At 36.6% G+C, this 26,082-nt stretch overlaps 1 protein-coding gene across 1 annotated transcript; it reads right to left on the bottom strand.

Moving 5' to 3' along the window:
- Nucleotides 1-23,366: 23,366 nt before the first annotated feature.
- Nucleotides 23,367-24,444, bottom strand: LOC149087882 (uncharacterized). Its single transcript, XM_089252579.1, has one exon. The coding sequence runs from the start codon at nucleotides 24,114-24,116 to the stop codon at nucleotides 23,367-23,369; it is 750 nt and encodes a 249-aa protein (XP_089108705.1). The 5' UTR covers nucleotides 24,117-24,444.
- Between the last annotated feature and the right edge of the window lie 1,638 nt (nucleotides 24,445-26,082).

The following is a 26,082-nucleotide window of genomic DNA, read 5'->3' on the forward strand; positions in this document are numbered from 1 at the left end:
ATAATAATTTCAGATTAATTTAAAAAATAATTTCAAAATAGTTTTAAAAAATAATTTTAGAAAATTAAAAAAAACAAATTCAAAAAACTGAAAAAATGATTTCAAACAACTGCACAAATTGTTTCAGAAAACAAAAAAATAGTTTAAGAAAATTGAAAAAATTATTTCAGAAAATTGTAAGAAATAAAGTCGGAATCATTTAAAGTAATTTCAAAATCAATAAAAGAAATGATTAATCAAGAAATATTTTTAGAATCAGTGAAACAAATGAGTTCAGAATGAATAAAAACCAATTATTTAGAGTTTCCGTTTTTGCTCCTGGCCACGTGGGCCTATCCGTTAAGACGCCTCTGTACACGTCCTTATATAAATCTGGATTCCATCTGAGAATTCTAAATACCACAGCATGACTTGGTGTGATTGCCCGCGGGCGTCATGGGAAATTCGAATTCAGCCCGCATTGTCAGAAAGGGCGAAGACCTAGACAGTATAGCGGCTTAAGTAAACCTCATTCGACCTCTGCGAGGGCAATGTCCAAAGAAAAAGGAATTTGGCGACAAAGTGATAAATATGATATCGAATAAAGACATAAAGATATAAAGACGTTTGTGTAGAAGCCGAAAGACAAACAGCGATCCTTAAGAATCTTGAGTAAATAAACGCAGTAGTTACGACTATTTTCTCGGAACGTGAAAAATAGCTGAATATATAAAGGCTCTTTCCCACAGAAAACAATTTTCAATGACGGAAGTGGAGAGAGAATTTGTGACTTACTTTTCACATAAATAGAGTATTGTTAGCAAAACTGACGAAATATGCTTTTGAGGTGTTGAGAAGTTGTTTATTATTCACAGTTTTGAATTTTTCACAACTGAAACGATACTTTCGAATATATATATTGACAGAGTTCTCATATTTCTTTTTTAGAGGGTTTTTGGCCGTAATCCTCCACTCTGGCCACGCTGGACAGAAAGCTATGTTTATCTGGGACAAGGATTAGCATGGAGAACGGAATCATTAATGAAATAAACAGAAGGATCAGGATTGGATGGAGCACTTTTGGCAAAAACTGTGTAATTCTGAAGAGCCACGTGCCATTATGCTTGAAAATAAAACTGTTTAACCAGTGTGTGCTGCCAGTACCGACTTATGGAGCTGAAACGTCGACTCCCAAAGGTTACAGACAACACAAAGGAGCATGGAAAGATGTATGCTAGGCATCGCAAGGAGAGACAGAAAACGAATCACTTGGATAAGGAACCAAACAAAGGTGTATGATATCATTGAAAGAATTAAACGTTTGAAATGGAAATGGGCTGGACATATTGCAAGAAGACAGGACAACAGATGGACCACAAGTATTCTAGAGTGGTGTTAAACCTCCTAGAATTCGCCCCCACGCAAGATGGATCAACCAGATCAGGAAAGTGGCAGGAGTCAACTGGATGGCTAAAGCATCAGACAGAGCAGAATGGAAAAATTTAGAGGAGACCTTCATCCAGCAGTGGATTGAAAATGGTTGTTGTTGATGATGATGATATATATATATATATATATATATGTTAGAATATTTTTCTTTCTGCGAATGAATCTTCAATTTACGGCCCTGGCAGTATGTTAAAAAAACATCGGTAAAAATGGCGAATTCCGTAAAGGAGAAAGCATTGCCATTTTATGATAAAATAAAAATAATCTAGAGAGCGTATCAAAGAGATATGGAGCCAATTACTTGGCCGTAACTCCTCGGGCACGGGACAGACATTTTCTTGGGGGGGGGGGGGGATTAGTAAAGGAAAAAAATAATCCAAAATAAGTGTATATTTTTTGTGAGCCCCTCTCCTCTCCCCCCCCCCCCCCATTTGGCTCAGGGCCCCGGTTACCCCAGCCTAGTTACGGCCCTGGATCCAATCAATTGGCAATATGCAAGGAATTTTCCTCATTGAAATCTAGTTTCCAACATTTGGAAAAATCGTAGCGCGATCATCGTTGCTCACGAAGATGATCTGGATGCAGCAAAGAGAAGCTACGTCGGCCTGAAGTGTCGGCTGCAAGAGAATATTCTGAATACTTTTCTTTTTCTACGGAAAATGTGAACAAAAAAGACTTAGGATTCTCTTTTCTTAATCCTCGATAAGAAAATGGATGAGCTTTACTTAAAATCTTAAATGTATTCAATCAAAAATAACAAATTTTTCTTCTACAGGATCTAAAAATAAAAGTAAATATAACACCACTCTCTCTCTCTCTCTCTTCAAACATTTTTCTTTCTAATATTTGATTAATTCTCTATTTAAGTTATTAATAGTTTATTAGTAAATTGTGTGTTATCGCAGTGAATGTGTACAACAAAATCATTAAATGCTAAGAAATATTAATTGCTTCAACAAATTTTGATACATTGAATCTTGGGTTATAGTGAACTTTTTATTGGGTCTGCAGAGAGCTCACTATAACGGGGTTCGACTGTATGTCCCTCGCATTCAGAATGAAAAACAAACATGATGCCAAAGTATTTTTAACAAAATGTCACACTCAAAAAATTTCTTTTCGGAGCACTTAATTCAATGTTTGCATGAAATAAATCAAACTTTTCATTCAAAAAAAAAATTCCCCCTCATAACAAACAACTTAACAAATATAAACCATCTACCATCTAAAATCACAAAATATAGTTTGTATTTTTATTTGGATTAATGATTGGATATTTCGCGTTTTCAGCATATTTGGTGAATTTCTTACAGCTAACTTAAAGTAGATTTCACACGCAATTTAACGATTAAAACTTTTATACTTTAACATTTTTATATATCTTTATACTTCAAATAAATAAGTAAAAATAACTTATTTAATCTAATAGTCTTTTATGTCTGAAAATCTAATAGTTCTTTCATGTCTGTGGGGAAGATATTTGCGGTCTTGCAGCTCTTTCGACGGATACAAACGGTATTCTTTGCGGTATTTCTTCGGATTCTGTGCACGTTATCCATTCCGAATTTTCTGTCTCTTCTGCGGAATCACTGTCGCTTTCACATTCACTATCTTCTATTTACCTAATTTTTCGCCTTCTTACACCTGTTTCTTCAGCGCTATCTTCATCACTGCTTTCCTCCTTTCTATCGTCAAGTAGTCTATGCATAGACGTAATTTCGTTCTTCATCAGCGAAAAATCGAACTCATCTTCACTTGAACTGATTCCTTCATCGTATTCCATGCTTATTGGGCTCCGTGACTTTGAAAATAATATTCCTATTGCCACGACTGCCGAGTTCGAACTAATGAGAGGACGCATATATAACAATAAATCTAAAAAACGAATTTCAGATTAAAGATTGGCCGTTTTATACGCATGTATTGTTGAATACACTCATGAAGCGATATTGCCCAAACCAAACCTAAATAAGCATCGTTACCGCTCGTATTATCGCGTCAAACTGAGTGGTGATCGAGAGTCACCTCTCGAGTTACCGCATTGAATCAAGTGGTGACCGAGTCACCTCCCGAGTGCAAAGGGTTAAAATTTCAGAATATACTAACACAAGAATGCTGCAAACACTTCAAAAATTCATTATTTGATTGTTTAAATTAATTTACGCTTATTTAATTTTTTCCACGAATTAAAAAGTTATTTAAAAAACCCGTCAACAACGAATCTTTTGCTTTTAACATTTATCTAAGCGATGGTGAAACTTCATCATCGTGAGTTGACCGGATGATTTGACATTAGCTTGCTCGTGCTGGGCTTCTCCGAAAGATTTTCTACTGTAGGCTCTTCAAGCCAATGTTTTTGGAAGATTCTCTGAGTTCTTCACTGATCTTTCTTGGTACTTTTCATGGTTTATATCGTTTTTTTGTTTTCCTATTGTCCTTGTAATCGCGACGAATTCCTTTCGAGGAAACATGATAGGGCCTTGTTGCATGATTTTCAATTTTCTAAAAGATGACTGATTAAATGTTTCTATACTTTGCCGAAATTTAATGTTTCTTCGTTAAAGAGAATATTTAAATGTTGTGTGTGCGAACTTTTCATCAATGCAATTGATTGGCAGATCTGTTGACTTCCTAAAAATCAAGCCCAGTCCACCACTAGCACTATGCAAGCCACAGAGTAAGAATAACATAGAGAGCGCGCGAGGGGTTACAATGTGAAGCAAAGATCCGGAGTCACGTGACTCCGGTCAAAAGGCTGGTCAGGGAATCTCGCTTTCAATGCTTTCCTTATGGCTATTAGTATGATGATCTACACGCGCTGTCTTATTTTTGATTAGAATGGCCAACACTTGCGCAGCTTTCGGATGTTCTGAATGGTTTAGGAAAGGGAGACCAGTATCCTTTCACAAGGGAATACTTTCTTGCTCATTCCCCTTCTTATAAATTAAAAATTGGAATATTAAATTGACGATTCAATGGATTTCTGACGTAGTCTCAGTTTTTAACGACTCTATTTTGGATTTAATTCAATTAAAGTTCCAAGTTTTGGTAAAATTCAAATGCCACGAGCCATTATTAAATGTTTTAATAGAATTTTTGGTAATAAATGATTGAAGTAATGAGTTTTATTAACTTTTAACTGAAATATACGTCTCCGCAAGATTTGGCGAGATTTGGCGAGCTAGTGAGTTTGTTCGAGTTCCGATCAACTTGAAGAAAATATGCTTTTCAGAATGAGGAATTTATGGCAAATATTTTATTTAAATAGAATGTAATGAAAACTCACCCTCTAGACAATGGCAGTTTTGCATAAAAATGTATAACTACCACAAAAATAGTATTTTTACCTCTCTTCACGCTTGAGATAAAACTATTACAGAAAAGAAATTTTTTTATTGATTAATTTGTGTTTGCGTTGTATGTGTGAAATTGCCCTCAAACAAGAAAAATCAATTAATTAATTGATTAATTAATATTCAGTCAATATCTTTATTAGGACCGTCTGAGTTGAGATCGGAAGTCACTATGTGTACCTCAGATGTTAACTTGAAGAAAGAATCATTCTAAAAACTACTTAATGCCTAAAAAAAATGAAGATTCACATATGTATACTTCTGGAGCGAAGAGGTTACACATATGTCACATGTAACATACATTTACGTACTCTAAATTGTTACATATATACGCTACACGAAATTTCATTTCTTATAATTAAGAAAAGTACTGACGATGTGGTTTTGCAATTTTCTTGAAAAATTCATTTTATTTCTGAAATATTATTATAATATAATATTACATTTTTGTGTGATAAGGTTATAAAAAGTTTTTCAAGAATGTTGGAAATGAAACTTTTACTTATTATTTAAATATTTCATGACTGAATATGGTACGAGTGTGAATGTGTTACATTACATAACATAATATAATGCATTATAATTATATACTCAAGATAAATGTATGATTAGAGTAATTTTAATGTTCTTGGAAGATAATTTTTATGTTTTAATAACCCCTAGTTAAAATAAATTTTCGAAATTAAAAGTGACAAAGTGAATGAGAAGAGAATATTTGAAAATATAAATGACATAGACTGTATATATAAGAGATAGGTTATATAATAAGATTTAAAAACTCAAAAGTTATTAGGAATTATCCCTTTTGGAAAATAAAAAATATTCGTTTTTCAATATTTGTTTATATTATAGAATTGAATTTTTTTCGAATCCCTCATTCCCTAAATATTTTACAAAAGAATGAATGAAATTCATTGAACAAATGAAGGAAAGTTTTCATCAACTCGATCGAGTCAAATTTCGTTACAGCAACATCCTAGCATTAACACGAAATCACTATGTTCTGCGAAAACGAGCCAAATGTAATACAAATACAAATACAACGCCACAACAGGCAAATTGCCCAACGAGGTGGCTGACTTAAGAACATCATGGATCCCCGAGCCATTTTTTGGAGGCCCTACCTACTACTGATACACCACACATGCACCCCCCCCCCGCGAAACCCCCCAATGAACCCCCCAACGAATCGGTACATGCGGGAATGTGCGTGTACGTGTAGTGCAACCTGACGTAAAGTTTGTTTCTGTGTAATGCTTGTTATGTGTAGTGCTGTCATCTGCCCCCAGTTTTTCTAACTATGAGTGAAGTGTTATGATTGAACGATTTATCGTTGTAGGACTGTTGCTCTCTGTGGCGAGACTTTTTAACGGGGAGATCGGCTCGCATTTGCGCCTTGAAGTTGGGAACCACAGAAAACCAACTTCAGCCGACCACCACTGTGGGGTTCGAACCCGGATCCTCGCATCACGAGTCCGGCACTATAACCACTCGACCACCACAGCGGCAGAACCATAGCGCAGAACCTGTTCTTCCCCCGGCAATACTGCTCATCTTTTCTTCACGTTCGACAAGTTTTATGAATAGCGTGCGCGGTCTATTTATATCTTTAGTCTATGATGCAAGCCATGCGTAAGGTCATTTTAAAAATTTATTACAAGTAACGGGTGACTAGGGGTGGCAATGGATCATACAATGCGTTCACCCATAATATGCAAAATATCGAAAAAACAGTTTCACGGTGAGACAAAGATTGACTTTTCCCGTAAATCACTGTTCGTACTTAAAACCACTTAAAAAAGAAGCGAAACTTCAAGTACCATTTTCTAAAACAATTTATTCTACACAGAACTGGAAAAACAAAGAGTCTAAAAGAAAAGAACCCTAAAAATGAATGGAAAATATTTTTTGTGGTTTCACTCAAACACAACCGAGTACAATAAGCTATGAAAGTCAAGTTTTTCACCACATTTCGGCGAAAATTCCATTTGAGTGATAATGTAAATAAATATCACGAAATAAATACCTCCGTATACACTCCGCACACTGATATGGATTTTTTTCCAGACACTTAAAATTCATTTTATATTTTTTTGAAGTAATTTTTCGATTTGGACCACTGTGCGTCGTACAGGACTCTGATTAGCATATTTTCAGTGATTTGCTTCGAGCACAGTGTCCTCCACCTAAAAAAAGTTAGAACTATTTATTCTGCACCATAAAAAATCTTTCATGAGAAAAACTTTTTCACAAACTCGTTTATGCATTGTGACTATACAATATGACATGTCTATTCTTTATAGTATAAGCTGTAGTTTGAAACATTCGAAATTCCAACCCTGTATACCTGGTGGAAGACCTTCAAATCCCTCGAGATCACAAAGTGTGTTTTTTACGTTTATATATTTTTATCGATATGTGTGTGTGTGTGTGTGTGTGTGCGCGCGTGCGTGCGTGCGTGCACATATATTTGTGTTTTGTTATATTAGGGGAAAAAACCGCATTCAAGTATACCAATTCCTTCAATTTCTATGAGTTTATGAGTTTCTATGAGGAACGATCCAAAAGTTTATGGAGCAATCTAATTCCAATTGGAATGCCAGTATATGTAGTGATGCCTGTCTTTTCCAATATAATAATAATTTCCAAGTAATAATCTTCATCAGAATTTTGATTAGCAAAATAATGACAAATATCCTATTTCTTCCAACTACTGTAGTCAGAGAATTGATTCATTTCACTTCTTAATTTCGGATCAAATTCTATCATTTGCGTTCAAATTATTTCTGAGATTCCAATTACGAAATACAGTATTTAATTAGAGACAGTGAGATACAATACGATTTTATCAGCCAAACAATTATTCAATCCTATAATTTTTCCCATCGATAGGAACTTCGTTCTGAAAGACGGAAGTGCATGACACATTTGAAAAATTAACATACAATCCATCAATCTGCGTATGACAGTTTGGTTTTTAGACTGATGCACGTTACCATCAAAAATCTATTATTATTAAAGTTCCAGTGAATGAAAAATTGTTTAAACGTTTGAAATGGAAAAAAATATTTTTGATCGAAAAATATTGTATATTTCTAATAGGTATGGAATGGTTTTCTAAGAAAAGTAGAGTTGAGAAGCACATTATTGAATATTAATGACACTAGAGAGAAATCAAATATAGTTTTTGATGAAAAAAATTCATTTCCTACGACTAAAAATGATCATGTCATCAAACTTTTTTTCTGAGATTTAATTCGAATTGGAATGTCAGTAGCAATAATTTTCCAATGTAGTAATAATTTTCAAATGTGATAAGTAGGGCTCGGATTTCAATGTTTTGCTTTTTTTTTTCTCTTTTTCTTTTGCATATTTCGCTATTTTTACGTGTCAGAGCATATTTTCAAAATTTTCAAAAGGCATATTTTTCATATTTTCAAAATTTTCAAAAGGCATATTTTTCATATTTTCAAAATTTTCAAAAGGCATATTTTGCATATTTCATAATTTAGAATAAAAAGTAAATTTTTTCCTCGCTATTCTAATCGCGCTTCAGACTGTTGTTTTGGGGATTTTTTTCGGTTCTCGTCTCTGGCGAGAGCTGTCAGATCTAGTATTTTTATGCACTAAAAATGGAACGTCGTTGCTGATTGGTAAAAAATACTGAAATTCGGGTATTTTTTTTCAACCAATCAGCAATACTATAACTTCAACGATACCGGTGTGTGGCTGTAAATAGAGTAATTAATCATCTGATGGTGGTAACATGATAGTATCTTGTGGGGAAAAAATTGAATAGTGAGATAGAATGGGGGATTTTTCAGCTTTTGTGGGAAATTTTGATAGTTTTTAACGAATAAAAAAATTACTTGAACATTTTTTTTTAAATTTTGTGCAATGCTCTTCTAAAGCTAAATACAGTACTTGGCTAGGTATTTTTACCTATAGATGGCAGCACATCAATTCTGTATTTGTGGGAGGAAAACACTCAAAAGGGAAATTTCTGCTCGATGTGTGTGAGATTAGTTATTAAAACCGAAAATTTTTTGTTCATACAATAAATAATGGTCCAAATTAATTTAGAGTGCATCAACACTCCTCATTATCGTATACTAATGTTATCTGAGATAAGAATTGATATTTTTAGGACATATTTTTCGTTTCATAGGGTGTATTCGCAGTTTTTAACAGGTTAAATGAATTTTTTAGAAGTTTTTAGAGCATACAAATCTTAGCCCTAGTGATAAGCTTCGTCTAGAAATGGTGGAAACAATAATAAACATTTTGTACTACCTATCTTATTATCGATGAAGAGGACATTCTTATGGTAAATTTAACATTAGAACCGCGGACTGGGTCAAATTGAACCAAACTGTGAATTGTTCCGTAGCGAAAACAGGAATTTAGTTTCAGTTCCTGGGTTTCCCCTACTTTTATTCAACATTGTCTAACTATGTATTCAATAACGGAAAAATATATTTGTTTATGAATATGAAATAGGATTCACAAAATTTGCTAAAAATGATGTAATTCAGAAAAAATAAGATTTCATGCGCAGTATACCGTTCAATACAAAAAAATTTTTACAGTAATTTCATAATATGACAAAGATGTAAAACGAGTGTGTCAAATTAAGTATGAGATTGTCTATAATATGCTTCTGTCAAAATAAATATAGATTTTTCTTACCGATAAATGGAATTTATGATGAGCGGTTTGGAGCAAATTATTTTCGTGATTTCCGTACTTTACCGCATGTTGAAGCTGCACAACCACTGCAAAAATTGACAAATTTGTTTCCACATTTTGATGTTACCCCTAAAATCAAACTCGTTTATTTTTTTTTATGGTTCACGAAGTTACACGATCAAGAGCGTGTCTTCTTGCGCAAGGGTAACACGTATGATGAACGTATCTCTTCAGTAACATTTTACAGGAACTGCGTTCGAAAAATAGTTTCGCTGTTCTGTACTATTCTATACAATTCTATTATTGTATAGAATAGTATAGAATAGGTCTACACTATTCTATAAGTGGATCTTTCCATGTATTTTTGTGTCAAATAGAACCGCTTATCTGAGAAAACTTTTTTTTAACTGTGTTTACCCATTAAAGGCGACTTTGATTTTCAGAAAGAATAAAAACACTGAGTGGAAGCACTCCCACCATTTATTGGCAAAGAAAAAAAATTGAAATTTGGAATGACAAATTTTCTAACCAACAGGCGTCAATGGGTTAAAAAAATCAATTTCTTTGAACCCTTTACCGATTCTTGAAGGATACTTGGAATCCGTGAAAATAACCTATTTTTGCTTTGTGAAATGAACTCGTCCAAACTTTTGCTGCTTACCTAGCCCCTATCCTTTCTTACCATTCAGTTCCTGTATTATCCACGAATTAAGCCCCGAAAGCTTTTTGGGGCTGCTACTGTCGGTATCGACTGTCAGATGAAGCGTGCTGACTGATAAAACGGTTTTTTTTCTATTTTTTCCTTGATAAATTTTCATTATGTATTACAGTAGTGAGGTTTCATGGTATATTTATTGTGCCAGGTACTTCTCTTCGATTTCGTCTCACCGTCCTTACTAAGCGCGTATTTTTTTTACTTTTTAGTATTTCAGCTAGCTTAAGTGTAGTGAAAAAAGGTGCCAGTAGTGAGATTTCATGTCCTTGTTCTCAAATGGCTTGATCAGTTGCATCGCTACGTGCTCTGAAAGAGAGAGAGAGAGAGATGCGTTAGACACTGATCCTTCCTAATGCTTGGAAATCCATTCAAAATGTATTTCGTGTCCACCTCAAACTGCAAGCCAGAATTCTATTCTCTTTCTGTGACATTGCTTGCGTACAGGAATTTCAGCTACACGTTTTCTCTAGAGCTGAGTTTTTAATTTTCCAAAACCTTTCTTGAGTCCAGTCAGAATATCAGGAGTTCATCAATTTTAAAAAGAAAAATAAATATTTAGCTCTGCTTGCTGTTCTTTCATTGAAAAAAATAAGATAATCTCCTCGGACAATATAAAATTTTCCTTGGCCTTGAAAGACTTTTATTCTTCGCTATCTTCTTTAGAAATACATTTTAGAAAGAGGGAACCACATCCCAGAAAATTCTACACCCCTTTTTCCCCCATAGAATAGTATGTTGGATCAAAATGACCCAAACCGTCGTTCTAGGTATGAGTGCTTAGGGGCCGTTCAAGTATTACGTCAGAAAATGTTTAGCCATTTTTGACCCCATCCCCACTTGTCTGTAAAATTTCGTCAGCACTGCCCCCTACCTCCTAACGCATATTGGGGTGGATCAGAAACGTATGCGGGAGGGGGGGAAGCATTGTGGGCTCGAGCGCCTCCCCCCCCCCCCAGAAGAAATTTTTTTTTAATGTAAAAAACATTTTAAAAAAAATTAAAATTTCGAAAGAAAATACCTTTATATGTGTTATTATAATCAATTTCTGTTAATTTCAATGCTATTTGAAGGGTAAGAACTCAAAATTTCTCTTTAAGAAATTCATTGCGACCCACTTTTTAAGCCATATATGGACTCGCTCAACAAATGTGGCCCTGAAGGTTATCTGATGTGGCTTGCCCCTTCAAACCCAATTTTGTAAAAATGGACTAAGCGGCACATTTACAGATCACTGAAGTAGACCCGTGGCACAGTAACACCCGCGACACAGTTCCAAAACACTTAATCGATTCGTGGCGCATTTTCAGATCACTGAAGTAGACCCGCGACACAGTTCCAGAACACTTAATCGATCCGTGACACATTTAGAGCACATTTATACTTGAGTGACATGTGGCACAAATTTAGAGCACTACTGCAGCCCCCCCCCCCAGCACGGGTCTACATAACTCAAGTTACGCGCGGAACATTCCCAGATTATTCAAGTGATCCGTGGCATACTTACGGTGTATGCGGTACCGTAGTTCCAGAGCACTCATAAGCCGCCCGGAAACGTTTCCATAGTGCTTAAGCAGCCCGGACACGTTTCCTGAGCACTTGAATGATCGGTGAAACATTTTGAGATCGTCGAAGAGGCTCCGTAAGGGATTTATCATTAGGGAGAATGTTAGTTCAGGTGTCCACAAACTAGCGAAAGCTTTTTCTCTTTTTTGGCTCAGCGAGTAAGATGCGATTGAGAATATTTCATAATTTCATACAGGGTGGTTGATGACGTAAGCATCATCCAAACCCCCGTCTTCAAAAAGTCAGCAAATCGGAACCCCCCATCGATGCTGACGTAATACTTGAATGACAACTTATAGCTCTGAAATACCAAATGTGAAGAGCATAAAATTTTCGTGAATTAATATTCATATGACATGAAAAGTCACGAAATTGTTTTACCATCTGCGCGTAAGTTTTCGAGATAGATGAAAACGAAGATTGATGTGGGTCAAATTGACCCAATCCGTGGTAGTAGTGTTAAAGCAAAATCCATGTAATATTCGAAACACGGTTGCAGAAAATTCTACGATTGAAATATTTTGTTATTTCCACAGTTCATTCAGCTTGGACTGTGCAACGAAGCTGGGCTGGAAGAGATCTCGTCAACATGTTAATCAGCAGAATAATTATTCAATCCTATAATTCGTCCCATCAATAGGAACTTTATCGATACAGGCTGAGATAGAAGTCTATGACACATTTAAAAAATTGATATAAAATCCATCGATTGGACTTTGCCAATTGACAAAAATAGACTTTGCCTACTTTAATCTCTGTGTTTTCTTTCTTCCCTCCTCATCCATCGCCAAGCTTTATTGCAACCTTATGAACCGAAGTTGTTTTTTTTCCTCCCGTTTTGTCCATACTCCTGTTAACGAGTTCCCCTCCCCCTTGCAGTTAGCTTACGGAAAGGTTAATATCGATTTATCGTCGATCCATCAAATAGAGATGATCCAAATTTGTTGCCAAAAGCGTGTACATGAAAATATTAAAGGATTATATGGTATGCTCATAGATTACGTGTTGATGTACGTGTGAATTACTGTAATTCATTGAACATAATTTGTATACAACACCGTAATTAGACAAATAAATGTACAGTGACCATATGTACAGTTTGCCGGGACAGTCCAGGTTTTTGTGTTTTTCTGGTTCTCCCGACTTTTTTGCAAAAATGCCCCGGTTTTTTACGTATTTTCAATGAAGCCAACTTGACTTTTACTCTTCAAATCAACGATTCAAATTATCTTCCAGACTCAAAACTTACATTACGATAATTATAATTACAAATAAGAATATTCCTCTTGCTTTGTCGTGTTTGTTTTTTTTTTTTAGTGTTGCTTAATTTTCCTCGGTTCGTGACTTTTCTGTGAAGTTTAGCACGAGTTGGCAACTTTGCATACTTTTGGCATCATTTCAGCGATTATCGGCAATGTCTCGTATTTTCCCGTATTTCGAAGCCCAATTTCACGTATTTTTCTCGAGCAAATATGGTCAACCTAAATATATGTTATAGAGCTTTAGTTTTGGTATGAAATATTAATAGTATATAGCAAAATACGATATTGAAAGTTTGTAATGAAATAATCAATAAATTTTGAGACATGTTTTAAACTAACTAAAATACGAAGAAGGATATTTTTCGCAGAACGCTCTTACAGTTTTCATTCACAGATTACTTGTGTGCAAAATGAAGTGGGTGTAAGTGCAGTTCTAGGCACTGTATAAAAACAAAACAATGTCAAATAATAAAAAGTAAAAATGATATATTCTTAATATACACTGCTCAAAACAATTAGGGGAGCAAGCAAAAAAGTGAAGAAAACCGTGCGAGACAGCCACGTATTGGCATACAATGAATAGTACACGCGTATCAATACGCAATACAGAAAAAAGACGTAAAAAAATTTGGAATTAAGCTTTAATTCTTTGAAAATATGGAAAAAACATGAAAAGATGATTTAGGGCAACAATTTGGTTACATGTAAACGATAAAAAAAAAGTACTGTTTAGACATGATGCATGAGTTTTAATAGGGCGTGTGGTCTCCTCGAACAGCTAAGACTGCTGCACACCTGTTTGCCATGGATGCGATGAGGTTATCGATCAGACTTTGGGGAATACTGTTCCACTCCTCAAGAAGTGCAATCTGCAAGTCTCGGACAGTAACAGGCGGCCTTGGTCGCGCAGCAATGCGTCGTCAGGAGAGCACGCTGGCCATTCCATACGCTGTATTGTTTCAGCTTCAAGCATGTTCTCCACCAGACGAGCTCTATGCGGTCGGGCATTATCATCCTGGAAAACAAAGGAATCTCCAATGGCTCCAGCGTAAGGGATGACATGAGGTCGCAGTATCTCGTCTGCATACCTTCGGGCCGTCAAAGTGCCATTCCGAATGATATGCAGGTCCGCCTATGCTGATTCCACCCCATACCATCCAACCAGCTCGTCTATATTGTGACCTTTCACGATCGAATGCGGGGTTATTTCGAGTGCCCCTGTCCCTCCATACCAGAACACGTCGGGTGTCACACTCCAGACTGAATCGGGACTCGTCTGTAAACAGCACTTGGCTCCAATCATGTTGCTCCCAATCTCGATGCTCAGCAGCCCATCTTCTTCGGGCCGCACGGTGGCGTGGGGTCAACGAAATGCAGACCATTGGCCTACGTGCATAGAGCCCTCCCTCATGAAGCCGATTACGTACTGTTTGGCTGGACACCCTTCGTCCTGTTGCCAAGAGCAACCGTCTTTGCAGCTGCGTAGCATTCTCTGTTCTGTTTCGACGGGCTTAACCGTATATACCAGTCATCAGTTGCTGTAGTGGCGCGTGGCCGACCTTGCCCTGGTCGACGTCTAACATTTCCTCTTTCTTGGAATCGATTCCACAGCCTTGCAACAACACTTCTGGCGACTACAACAGCGTCCGCGACACTACGTTGTGTTTACCCGGATTCCAGTCTGCCTATAACACGCCATGCCATGGATTCCGGTAAATCACGTTGTTGAGACATCCTCAAGTCACCTTTTCTCAAAAAAAAAATACTGCGCAATCGAATTTCACAGTTACGGCAGTAAAACAGACGTTTCTGCAACATCCCGATTTCTGCCCTTATCTCCTTTTTCTGGTTTTTGACGTCATGAACTTTGATTTGCATATGAAGTTTTCTTCTTCCGTTTCCTGCAAGGCTTTAAATTATGGATGATTCATTTTATGTTACTTATCGGTATACATCTTTGCGTAATTTTGTTAAAACCATGTGCTCCCCTAATTGTTTTGAGCAGTGTATAAGTCGGATACCCTAACAAAACGATGTTTCCTACGAGAACGGTTTCTTTATTATTGTGAGAGTAATATTGAGTTATTGTAGTTCAATTTATTTAAGATCAAATTCCATCTATCAAGCACTAAAGTTTATAAACAAAATGATAATTCAATCCTGTATATTATTTTCCTATCAACGGTAACTTTAGTGACACATGGTGGAGCAAAAATCCATGACACATTTGAAAAATTAATGTAAAATCAATCAATTGCCGTATGAGAGTTTGGTTTTCAAGCATGTTATGATAAATAACATTATTATTATCAATTTTTTTCAGTAAGTAAAAAGAAATATTTATAGATTTGAATGGAAAAAATTCTTTTAATCAAAAATATCGTATATTTTTATTATATATGAAATAGCTTCCGAAAAATGAGCTCAGAAGAACTTTATTGAATACAAACAACACACTAGTAATGTAGTAATGTCATATTATTTGATGAAAAAAATTATTTCTTATGACTCAAAATGATAGTACAATCAACTTTTTTTTTCGAGATTTAGTTAGAACTAGGAATGACAATAGCGGTAATTTTTACTAATGATGATAATTTTCAAATAATAATCAATTTTCGTATAACGAAATATCGTTTCGTCCGTGAAAATGGTTTCTCCAAAGTCCCAACTAATGTCATGAAAGTAATTCATTCGTTTCATTCAATTACTTTAAGATCAAATTAAGACATTTCAATTATCTCTGAGATCCTTATTTCGGAATACAATATTTAATCACGGACAGTATGATGCAATAAAAGTTTATTAACAAAACAATAATGCAATCCTATATTTTTACTCATCAATAGGAACTTTATTGATAGAAGGTGGAATAAAATTCCATGATAAATTTGAAAAATTTGTATAAAATCAAATCAACCAATTGGTGTATGAGGGTTTTTTTTTTGAGAATGATGACTGTTACAATTAAGAATTTATTATTGTTATAAAAGATTTTTTTCAGTGAATAAAAAGTCTTTTTGATTGAAAATATCGGATATTTTTATAAGATATGTAATAGTTTACAAAAAAAAGATATGAGAATAACTTTATTAATTAAGACAATTCTAGAGAAACCATATATTTTTTCATGAAAAACTTCATTTCCCAAGACTCAAAATGATTTTGAAATCAACCTTTCTTCTTCAAGTTGTAATTGATTCAAAATTGATTCTTCCTCAATTTGCCAAAATTGCGTCTGACATAGATCCTTGATAATTGAGAATTCGATAACACGTAGGCGCGTGCGTGTGACTAATTATTATAATTTTGTTATTATTTCTTAACCCGATGGGTTTTTTTCACTGTAACTGCTCACGTTATAACAGAATTGATAGAAGTTTTTTTATGTCCAGATATGAATAGCAGTTCAAGGAGCTAATCTTTTTCAAGCGTTCGATGGAACGATCTCCCAATATAACGTCCGTTTTCTGTGGAACGAGGGGGAGTGTCATTATAGCGAAATTTTTATGGAAGGCAGATGGCAGCACCAACTATAACACGAAACATGCACATTTCTGACAACATAAATACGTAAGGGCCATACATACACTCAGAGCACACATTCCGACAGGTACCAATTCGTTAGAAATTCCCAGAGGAATGTATACGAGGTGTATGCACGGTTAAGTACAGTAAACCCCTTCTTTACGGTCACCCCTGTTTTACGACAAAATATAAATATCTTAGCAAATAGCCTATTTAAATAATGTATTCCAAACCCCTGCTTAAAGGTCACGGGCACCATTTTCCATCATTCGTTCCACTGGACTAAAACCCGTATACGGACACGGATAGTTGCAATTTTGTTTCAAATTTCACTCACTAAATGGCAATACAAGTTCCAATGATCCCCTTAGTGACATTTTGGCATGAGGTTTATTTTAATATTTTGATTAATTTTAATTTTATTTTGATAACTCTGATATCAGTTTGCTAATTGTGCTCATATATTTTATTATTTCGCACTGTTTAATATGGCCACAGCTCTAGCAATCGTCGCTCTGTATAACCAAGGCTGGGATAGCACTAACCAATAAGACTTTTGGTTACATTCGCTCGAATGAAACCAATACGCTTAGTGGTTGCAAGCTTTATAAAATAACTTTTTTAAAACTTTCATAGTGTTATCCCGGCCTAAGAGAAGAAACTCCGAAGTGGAGAACAGAAATTGATGCCATCAAATAACGGTGGAAAACGTAAAATTCGAGTTCGTGCTGTTGGAGATGAATTCAGAGTGTTGGGAGGAAACCGATATTCTCCAAGGAACATTGGCAAGAAGAATGGTTGAGAAATTGAAATTAAGCCACGAAAAATAAATTCCCGATGCTGTTGCGTACGATTTGGTTAGATTCAGCAAGACGCAAGAATTTACCTCTTTCTGATTCGATTCAACAAGAAAATGCTCGAGATGCTGCCGAAAAAACTCGGACTCATCAATTTCAAACGATTTGAATGATTGGTTGGATCGTTTTCGAGTGCGTCACAAAATTTTATTCAAGGAATTGTGCCGTGAATCTGCTAATGCCAACAATGATGTGCGCGAAAAGCGAAGTAAAAAATTGCCAAAATATATCGAGAGATATTCAGCCAATGATATATACCAGGAGTGGCCAAAAGCTGACTCGTTGGCCGCATGCCGTCAATGTTTGATAACAAGCTGGAACTCTCAAAAAACCACCAAACATCGATTGATAAGTTTTTCCAAAACTTGTAAATTCATTATATTAACTCTGTATAATATTTCTTTCATGGTTTTAATTGTGTATCTACGCAATAATTATGTGGGCATCTTCTACTGTCAGAATTTCGTTCATTTGCGTTCATCAAGTGGAGGATAATTTCAGTTATTGGTAATACTCTAGGTTACAGTTTTAACAGTAATCTGATGCGAACCTGATGAACTCCCTCTCATGCGGTCACCTCTTTTTACGGACGAATTTTTTTGTCCCGCGAGGTTCCACAAAAATAGGGGGGTTTTACTGTAGCTGTAATGAACTTCGACTGCCTTATTAATACAGTTTTTTGGTGAATAAAAAAATTTATCTAAACATTTTAATGGTGAAATGTGTTTAATTGAAAATTATTGGATATTTCTCATAAACGTGGGAAATAAACATGGGGAAATGTTTTCCCATGTTTATTTGCCGATTTCATCAGTATGGAAGAGTTTGTTTTTTCGTACCTTTGTTCTTTTAAAAAATTCAAATACAGACTTTTCTTGGTTTTTTTCCTTATTCTTCTTTACTTATTTTTTTAACACATTCGTAAGTATTTAGTAGAATTGAAAAGAAAACGCCATTTGTGATCCCCTGAAACGCAAAAACTTTTGTTCTCATTCTTCGAACTTATTTCTTATTCCTGAATTCCCATTTCGCTTTCGGATGGAAAAAGACTCAGAAGATATTGAAGAACGCCTTTTATTTTCCTTTTCATCTCGAACTTTGAAAGATGTCACAAAAACATGCATAGCAATTCTAGTTCATGCTTACTTTTCATCGGAGAAAATGTGTGCCGTCTCAAATTTTTCATTTCTTAGGCAGTCTTTTACAGATGTTAATTTATTTCCTTAGAGAAAACATTTTGTTCTCTATGCTCATATTCAATACTGCTACCACGGTGAAAAAAATTGAAGATAAATATTTATTATTAATTATAGCATTTAAAATTCTATATATATTTGATATAGAATTTGAAATATATCAAGAAATTTTTCATTTTCTATTTCTGATGATTATTTCACTACAAAACTAGTTAACCTAAATTTATGTGATATGCATTCGCATGACGAACAAAATATCTTTTGAGAAATTTAATTTTCTGGATGTTATGCCGAAACTTATATTTGGATAGAAAAGTGATTTGCCTCTTCCGGGAATCGAACCCGAGCCCCCTGCATACCGGGCAAGTGCGCTTAAAAAATACACCAAAGACACACTTTTCAATTCCTGATAACACGCATTAGTAGCGTGAAGCGCTGAGTGGAGTCATAGCAGCCTCCCTTAACTACATTATATCTTTTATCCCAGACATGATGGGGCCCCTAGTTACTCAGGACCTCCTCTTTGGCCCCTGCATCAGAAGGCGATGGAACTTCTTCAAATTTATTTAATGCGATTATAATTATTTTTAATCAAAATATTTAGAAACTATTTAAGGCAATTTTCGAAAATTGCCGGAAATGGTTTTATATATTCCTTTGAAAGAATGTTTTATACACACAATCAAAAACTATTTTATTCTTGTGCATGCAATAAGTAACAACAAAGTTATTTCTGATTTAAATCATCTGCAACAATCGTTTCGAAGGCAAAAAACAATTTTCAAAAGCGTTTGTTGAAGATTAATTTTTTCGTTACTTTATTTCACGCGAAACTAAATTTTTCAAAAACTATGAAATATATTCTCATGAAATTTTGCGACATCGTTCCAGATAACATTAGCTGAGCAATAAAGTGGGATTTTGGCTATATGTTTAGAATTTAATACTTTACAGCTGTTTGAATAAAAAAAACTGAAAATGTTTTGTGAAAATTCACATATTGTTTCACGAAAAAACTGCCATATCTCAGAGAATATTTCATGAATCTTAAAACTTTCAGTTCATTGAACAGATAACAGTCATAAAAATATGCAGTATGAAAACTATCGGGAATTATGAGATGCATCGGTTGCGTGTAGTTACAGAGACATATCTTACACAAGGGACGGACTTTATTTCACACAACATCCTATATACATGACGAGAAACGAACTGCGCAATAACTAGAATAATCACCTGATGGCGCTTTGAGCGCGTACATCAATCCTCGCTCTGAGGAAGTGGCTTTCTTTTCCCACACGTCGGCGGCGACGCCACAGACTATCCCCCCAGTGAGCGAGCGAACGCTAATGTAGGAAATACAAGATTGACATTCACATATTGATGATACAAAATTATAACAAATAATAACCAATGTGCATGTGTGTATAAATACTTGCGACAGCTGAGAATTCAATATTTTGCTAAGACGAATGAAAAATACGAATATATACGATGTTAACATGTTTGCAATGATTTGAAAAAATAAATAATGTAAATTAACACTTATGCGAGAAATGCGAAAATAATATGTACACATATGCGGAAATGTAAAGGCATAACACAAGAATATAAATGGGTGTAAAACATATGCAATCAAAAATACGAAACAAATCGTTCTGGAAAATGAACTCTTCGTCCATAACGAGTTGTTACTGTTTTTTCTGTCGTTGACACTGGACTTTTGGAGTCCTGTTTAGAACTGATCTCATTTGGTAGTTCGGTGACTGCAGGTGGTTCTCTGTCATCCATGGCGAATGCAGGTTTGACTCTGTCAATAGACACTGAGATAGATTTACCATTTACTTTGATTACAAAAACTTTGTCGGTCCTTCGCACTACAGGATATGGTCCAGTGTAGGGTGCGCTTAATGCAGGTCGAACTTTGTCTACGCGTAAGAACACATGAGAACAAGATTTTAAGGAAGGATGAACATAAATCTTGAAAGTATTCTTATGAGATGGAGATACGGGTGATAAACTCCTCATGAGCGAAGACAGCATTGATGCATAGGTAGCGTCTGGTGTAGATTTGGACACCTCATCTGAAAGTAGGTCAGATGGCAATCTAATAGTGGTTCCATACACCAGTTCGGCACAGGTAGCTTGAAGATCCTCCTTGAAAGCGGATCGTAGACCTAGGAGGACTATCGGAAGCGATTCTGACCATTTGGTATTGTCGTGAGCAATGATGGCACTTTTTAGGGTGCGATGAAATCGCTCGACCAGACCATTGGCAATTGGATGATATGCAGTGGTTCGTATGCGATCTGTTCCTAGTAGTGCTGCGAGCTGCTGGAAGAGATGAGATTCAAATTGAGTTCCACGATCTGTGGTCACTGTTGAGGGACACCCAAAACGACTGATCCATGAATCAAAGAATGCTTTGCAGATGGTTTCGGCGCGTATGTCCGGTATCGGTGTTACTTCGGGCCATCTTGTAAATCTGTCTATCATGGTAAGACAGTAGATGTTCCCGTTTGATGGTGGATAAGGGCCTATAATGTCAATGTGCACATGTGAAAAACGAGCGTCGGGAAGTGCGAAGGTGCTCAGAGGTGCTTTTGTGTGCCTCTGGATTTTCGATCGCTGGCATGATTGGCAGCAGCGTACCCAAGCTGTGATGTTTTTGTTCATGTTTGGCCACACATATCGTGAGCAAATGAGGTTTTTTGTTACAGCGATTCCGGGATGCGATAGATTGTGAAGGTGGTCAAAAATCAGCTTTCGATACGAGTCTGGAACGAAAGGTCTGGGTGAGCCAGTTGAAATGTCACACCATAATTCACCATCTGTTAGATGACATGGCTTCAGTTCCAGCTGTAGAGATGTGTTGTTACCCTTCAAAATTTCTTTCAGTTCCGGGTCGCTTGATTGAAATTCCCCGAATTCTTTGAAATTAATGTCCTTAGAACCAGTTATTGCATCGATTTCGATTCTTGACAGTGCATCTGCGACATAATTTTGAGAGCCTTGGACGTGACGGATATCGGTTGAATACTGGGATATCAAGTCCAAATGACGAAGCTGTCGCGGCGAACATTTGTTTGGATTTTGCTTGAAGGCATAAATTAGGGGCCTCTGATCTGTGTAGATAATGAACTCCCTGCCTTCGAGCATATGCTTGAATTTTTTTATAGATGAATAAATTGCAAATAGTTCTCGGTCGTATGCGGATCATTTGTTTTGACTTTTGGACAATTTCATAGAGAAGAATGCGATGGGTTCCCATTTGTCGGCTAATTGCATGAGAGCACCACCCACTGCGACATCTGAAGCATCTACCCAAACACTTAATTTAGCTCCAGGAAGTGGATGTCTCAGGAGTGTGGCATTTGCCATGGCATCTTTGGCCAAAGTGAACGACTTTGTTGCTTCATCGGTCCACGCGAGTTGGTCGTTGGCACGAGCAGAACGAGGTGATTTTTTATTTTTATGACCTTCGAGAAATTTTATTAACGGATGTAACAAATCGGCAGCTTTCGGAATGAAACGTCGATAAAAATTGTACATACCGAGAAATCTTCGAAGTTGTGTCAAGGTCGTTGGCTGTGGATAATCCAAGATACACTGAACTCGATCTGTCAGAGGTTCGATGCCGCTTGTAGATAGCCGGAATCCAAGGAAGTCGATGGTTTCTTTACCGAAGTTGCACTTGGAGACGTTGACGCAGAGTCCATATTCTTGAAGTCTGTTGAAGAGAGTCTTGAGATGATGGATGTGTTCATCAGGATCTTTTGATGCAATCAGGATGTCGTCGACGAATGCGTAAACTCCAGGAAGTCCTCTGGTCACTTCATCGATGAATCGCTGGAAGGTTGCAGAAGCGTTGCACAATCCGAATTGCATCCTGGTGCTCTCAAACAATCCGAAAGGTGTGCATATTGCTGTTTTGTGGATGTCATCAGGGTTTATTGGGATCTGATGATAGGCTTTTATGAGATCCACATGGCTGAAAATTTTAGTACCATGCAGTTCAGCAGTGAAATCAGCAATGCAAGGAATGGGATATTTGTCTTTTAACGTTTGTGCATTTAAAGCACGGAAATCTCCGACCGGTCGAAATTCCAAGGTACCCTTTTTTGGTACCATATGAAGTGGTGAGGCGTAATTACTCCTCGAAGGTCTCAAATGCCCCAGTTGCAGCATGTTGTGAAATTCCGATTTCGCTATTTTTAATCTGTCTGGAGCTAACCTACGAGGTTTCGCCACCACAGGCGGTCCTTTTGTGGATATATGATGGATGGTGTTGTGCTTTACTGGTGCATTTGGATTAGGAAGTTTAGTGATCTCCGGGAATTCAGAAATCAGCTTGTGATACGCCGAGTCACCGGTAATCGTTTTCACCGAATGAATGCACGTTGCGTTTGAGACGCGTCCGGGACGTTTCAATTTCGTTTTCAAGTCACGTAGGAACTTGTTGCGAAGGTCCGGGACCAAGTCGAAATAATGAAGGAAGTCCGCACCCAGTATAGGAGTTGACACATTGGCGATGTAAAATGGCCAGGAAAAATTTCGTCTCAAACCGAAATCCACGGAAAGAATACGTTGGCCGTACACCTCGATGGATGATGAATTCGCGGCTGCGAACGCTTGAACAGGCCGTTGTTTGCGCTGAGAAAGGCTTGCCGGCAAGATCGAAACATCACTGCCCGTATCAACGAGGAAAGATAGATTCGTTTTCATGTCTTTCACAAACAGGCGACGTGACGTAGATGGCAAAGAGCAAGTCGCCTCTACTCTTTGCAGAGTTCGTTTCCCGAATATTTGCAGGGAGAGACACATTTCTTGGCATCGGTGCCGAATCGTCGATGATACCAACACTCGTCGCGATTTTTCGATCTGCTACGCTGTCGCGGGTAGCGATTTCGGTACGGGCTACGACTTCGCCCTCGGGAAATCTCGTCGATTCGCACATGGAGCTTTTCGATTTCCGTCAACAAACGTTCCTCGATGGAATTCGCGGAAGAGTTAGAACAGGCACTTACCGCTTGTGGTGCTACGTCCATGACGCGATCGGCGATTTCGGCCGCTTTGTCCAACGTTAGTGGTGTGACTGCAGCCAGGATAGATTGCACAGATGTTGGCAAATGCTGAAGAAACAGTTCCAACATGAGCTCGTCCGGAACGCTGTGTGATTCCGCGCGACGCCGCATGACGCGCAAAAGTTCACTTGGACGACGATCACCGAGTTGCTCCCCAGTGAGAAGTCTCCGTATCTCTTGCTGTGACGATTCACCACTGCGCTTGATTAATTCCGATTTCACGTGTCCGTAGGGATCTGTTGCCGTTGGATTCATGATGACATCGCGGATGACGGAAGCTGCTTCCGGTGGTAGATGGGCCACTATGTAGTTGAATTTTGTGCGACTGTCCGTTACCGGTTTCGGAATCCCCAGTTCGAAAGTTGATTCGCACATCAAGAACCACAGTGTAGGATCGGAGAAATTGTACGGTGGTATCTTTACCGCTGCCACGTCCGCCATGCTTTCGCTTTTGCGTGGGCGAGAATGTTCAACAGCACGTGTTGTTTCCGTTGAGATGCGTCCGCTGTTTCTTTTTTTAGATATAATGTCTCAACTGATGATCAGACTTTCCAAGGTCACCAATATCGGGAATTATGAGATGCATCGGTTGCGTGTAGTTACAGAGACATATCTTACACAAGGGACGGACTTTATTTCACACAACATCCTATATACATGACGAGAAACGAACTGCGCAATAACTAGAATAATCACCTGATGGCGCTTTGAGCGCGTACATCAATCCTCGCTCTGAGGAAGTGGCTTTCTTTTCCCACACGTCGGCGGCGACGCCACAAAACCATTCAAATAAATTGTGCGATTTTCAGTGTACAATGTCTGTAAATGAGCAGTGTTTTGACGACATAATTTAGAATTTCAGAAATTTTACTGAATTTATTTATTTCATACAGTATTTTGATTGAAACCTCACTTGTTTTGTGAAAACCACAGTGTTTTCAAAATAGAAAGTGCCCCGCACGTAATCAGTTGCTCGCCCCCCCCCTCCCCGAAGGAATTGATGCACAAAAACTTTCCTTGAATTTTTTTGTTTCAATTTTTAGATATTTTGAACTTTTTCTGCATGTAACTTCTACAGAATTTTCGTTTAATTTGCGCCATAACCATTTTTCATATCTTTTTTGTATGAGATAATATAAAAAGCATTATTCACGCTAAGGCAGTATGTTAACCTTTTTACATCTGCAGGCCAGCCGGTGAAAGTTGTTGAACAATTTTACGGCAAATTTGGAAAGAAATAATTTGCGGTCAGGCAAAAGATAAGTATCGCTAAGGGGACAAATAATTCGCTGAAATTCCAAGGAACCGGTATCGGACCGCGGACCAGCGCTGTATTAAAATATGTTTCTCATTAAAATACTCTTTCTCAAACAAGAGTATTTTAGTCTGAGTTGTTTTTCGTCAAACAAGGAATTTTTTTTTTTTCAAACACTAATTTATTCAAATTCCTTGAAATTTCTGTTTTGGCAGAGCGATGTTACATGCTTTAAAGAGAGTATTTCTTATTGAAATGTAATTTCAAATACTTTAATGAATAAAAATACCCGTAAATTTTGGTGATTTTTGAACATGTCTCTTGTTATTGAAATTAATGTTAGATTAAGGAATAACCCCTAACAAAATGCTCTAGTATGTGAAAGTATCTGCAGAATTTATGAGAAACATCTAAGAGTGACTTATCATTTTTTTCAATGTTCCTTTGAAGGCAGGTGGTTTTTCTCATATATTTCTGCTTTCTTCTCCGACCTCCTAAAATAGTCATATATCTGAATATTTTTATTGTTTCTATATTGTTTTTTTATACCTGATAATATGTAAATAATAAATTTAATAGCCTACATACTTCTGACGTTATTTAAATTTCAGAAAATTTTCTGAATGATTTGGAACTCAATTTTTCATTGAAATCGGAAATACTCGTTCCACAACAGAAAATACTTTCTCTGTACGGAGCAGAAAAAAAGCATAATAAAGTAGTAAATACATTGAAGAAAACAGAATTCTCCAAGGAAAAAAAAAAAGAGCAAATACTTTAGTTTGTTCCTTTATGTTCCACGTAATTTCATGTTCCATCATGTTTTTTCCGCATTCTTTTTCTACTTCTTTTTATGATATTTTCATTTTCTTTAGTTCTTCGGTAGAAAAAGTCTCTTTACTTATTTATAATTCTGTTTTGCTCTCGCAGAGAGAGCGTGCTTCCGTTTTCAACTAGAGACAGAAACTCAAGTCTTTCCTACAATAAAGTCTGTCTAAAAGTTTACCAAGAAGAAAAACTTATTTCCGCTAATTTTTCTTTGTTTTTGGATGATCATTTCTTTGAAAGCTCTTCTCATCCGAAATGCTAAAGTGAAAATAGTTGAGACTTTCAGCAGGAAAGCGTAAATCTCTTTGTATGTAAATTTGGATT

The sequence above is a fragment of the Pholcus phalangioides genome, unplaced genomic scaffold (genome assembly GCF_987345545.1).
Source record: "Pholcus phalangioides strain wild (caught in Gottingen) unplaced genomic scaffold, Ppha-v1.0 ptg000003l_1, whole genome shotgun sequence".
In the NCBI taxonomy this organism is placed as follows: domain Eukaryota; kingdom Metazoa; phylum Arthropoda; class Arachnida; order Araneae; family Pholcidae; genus Pholcus; species Pholcus phalangioides.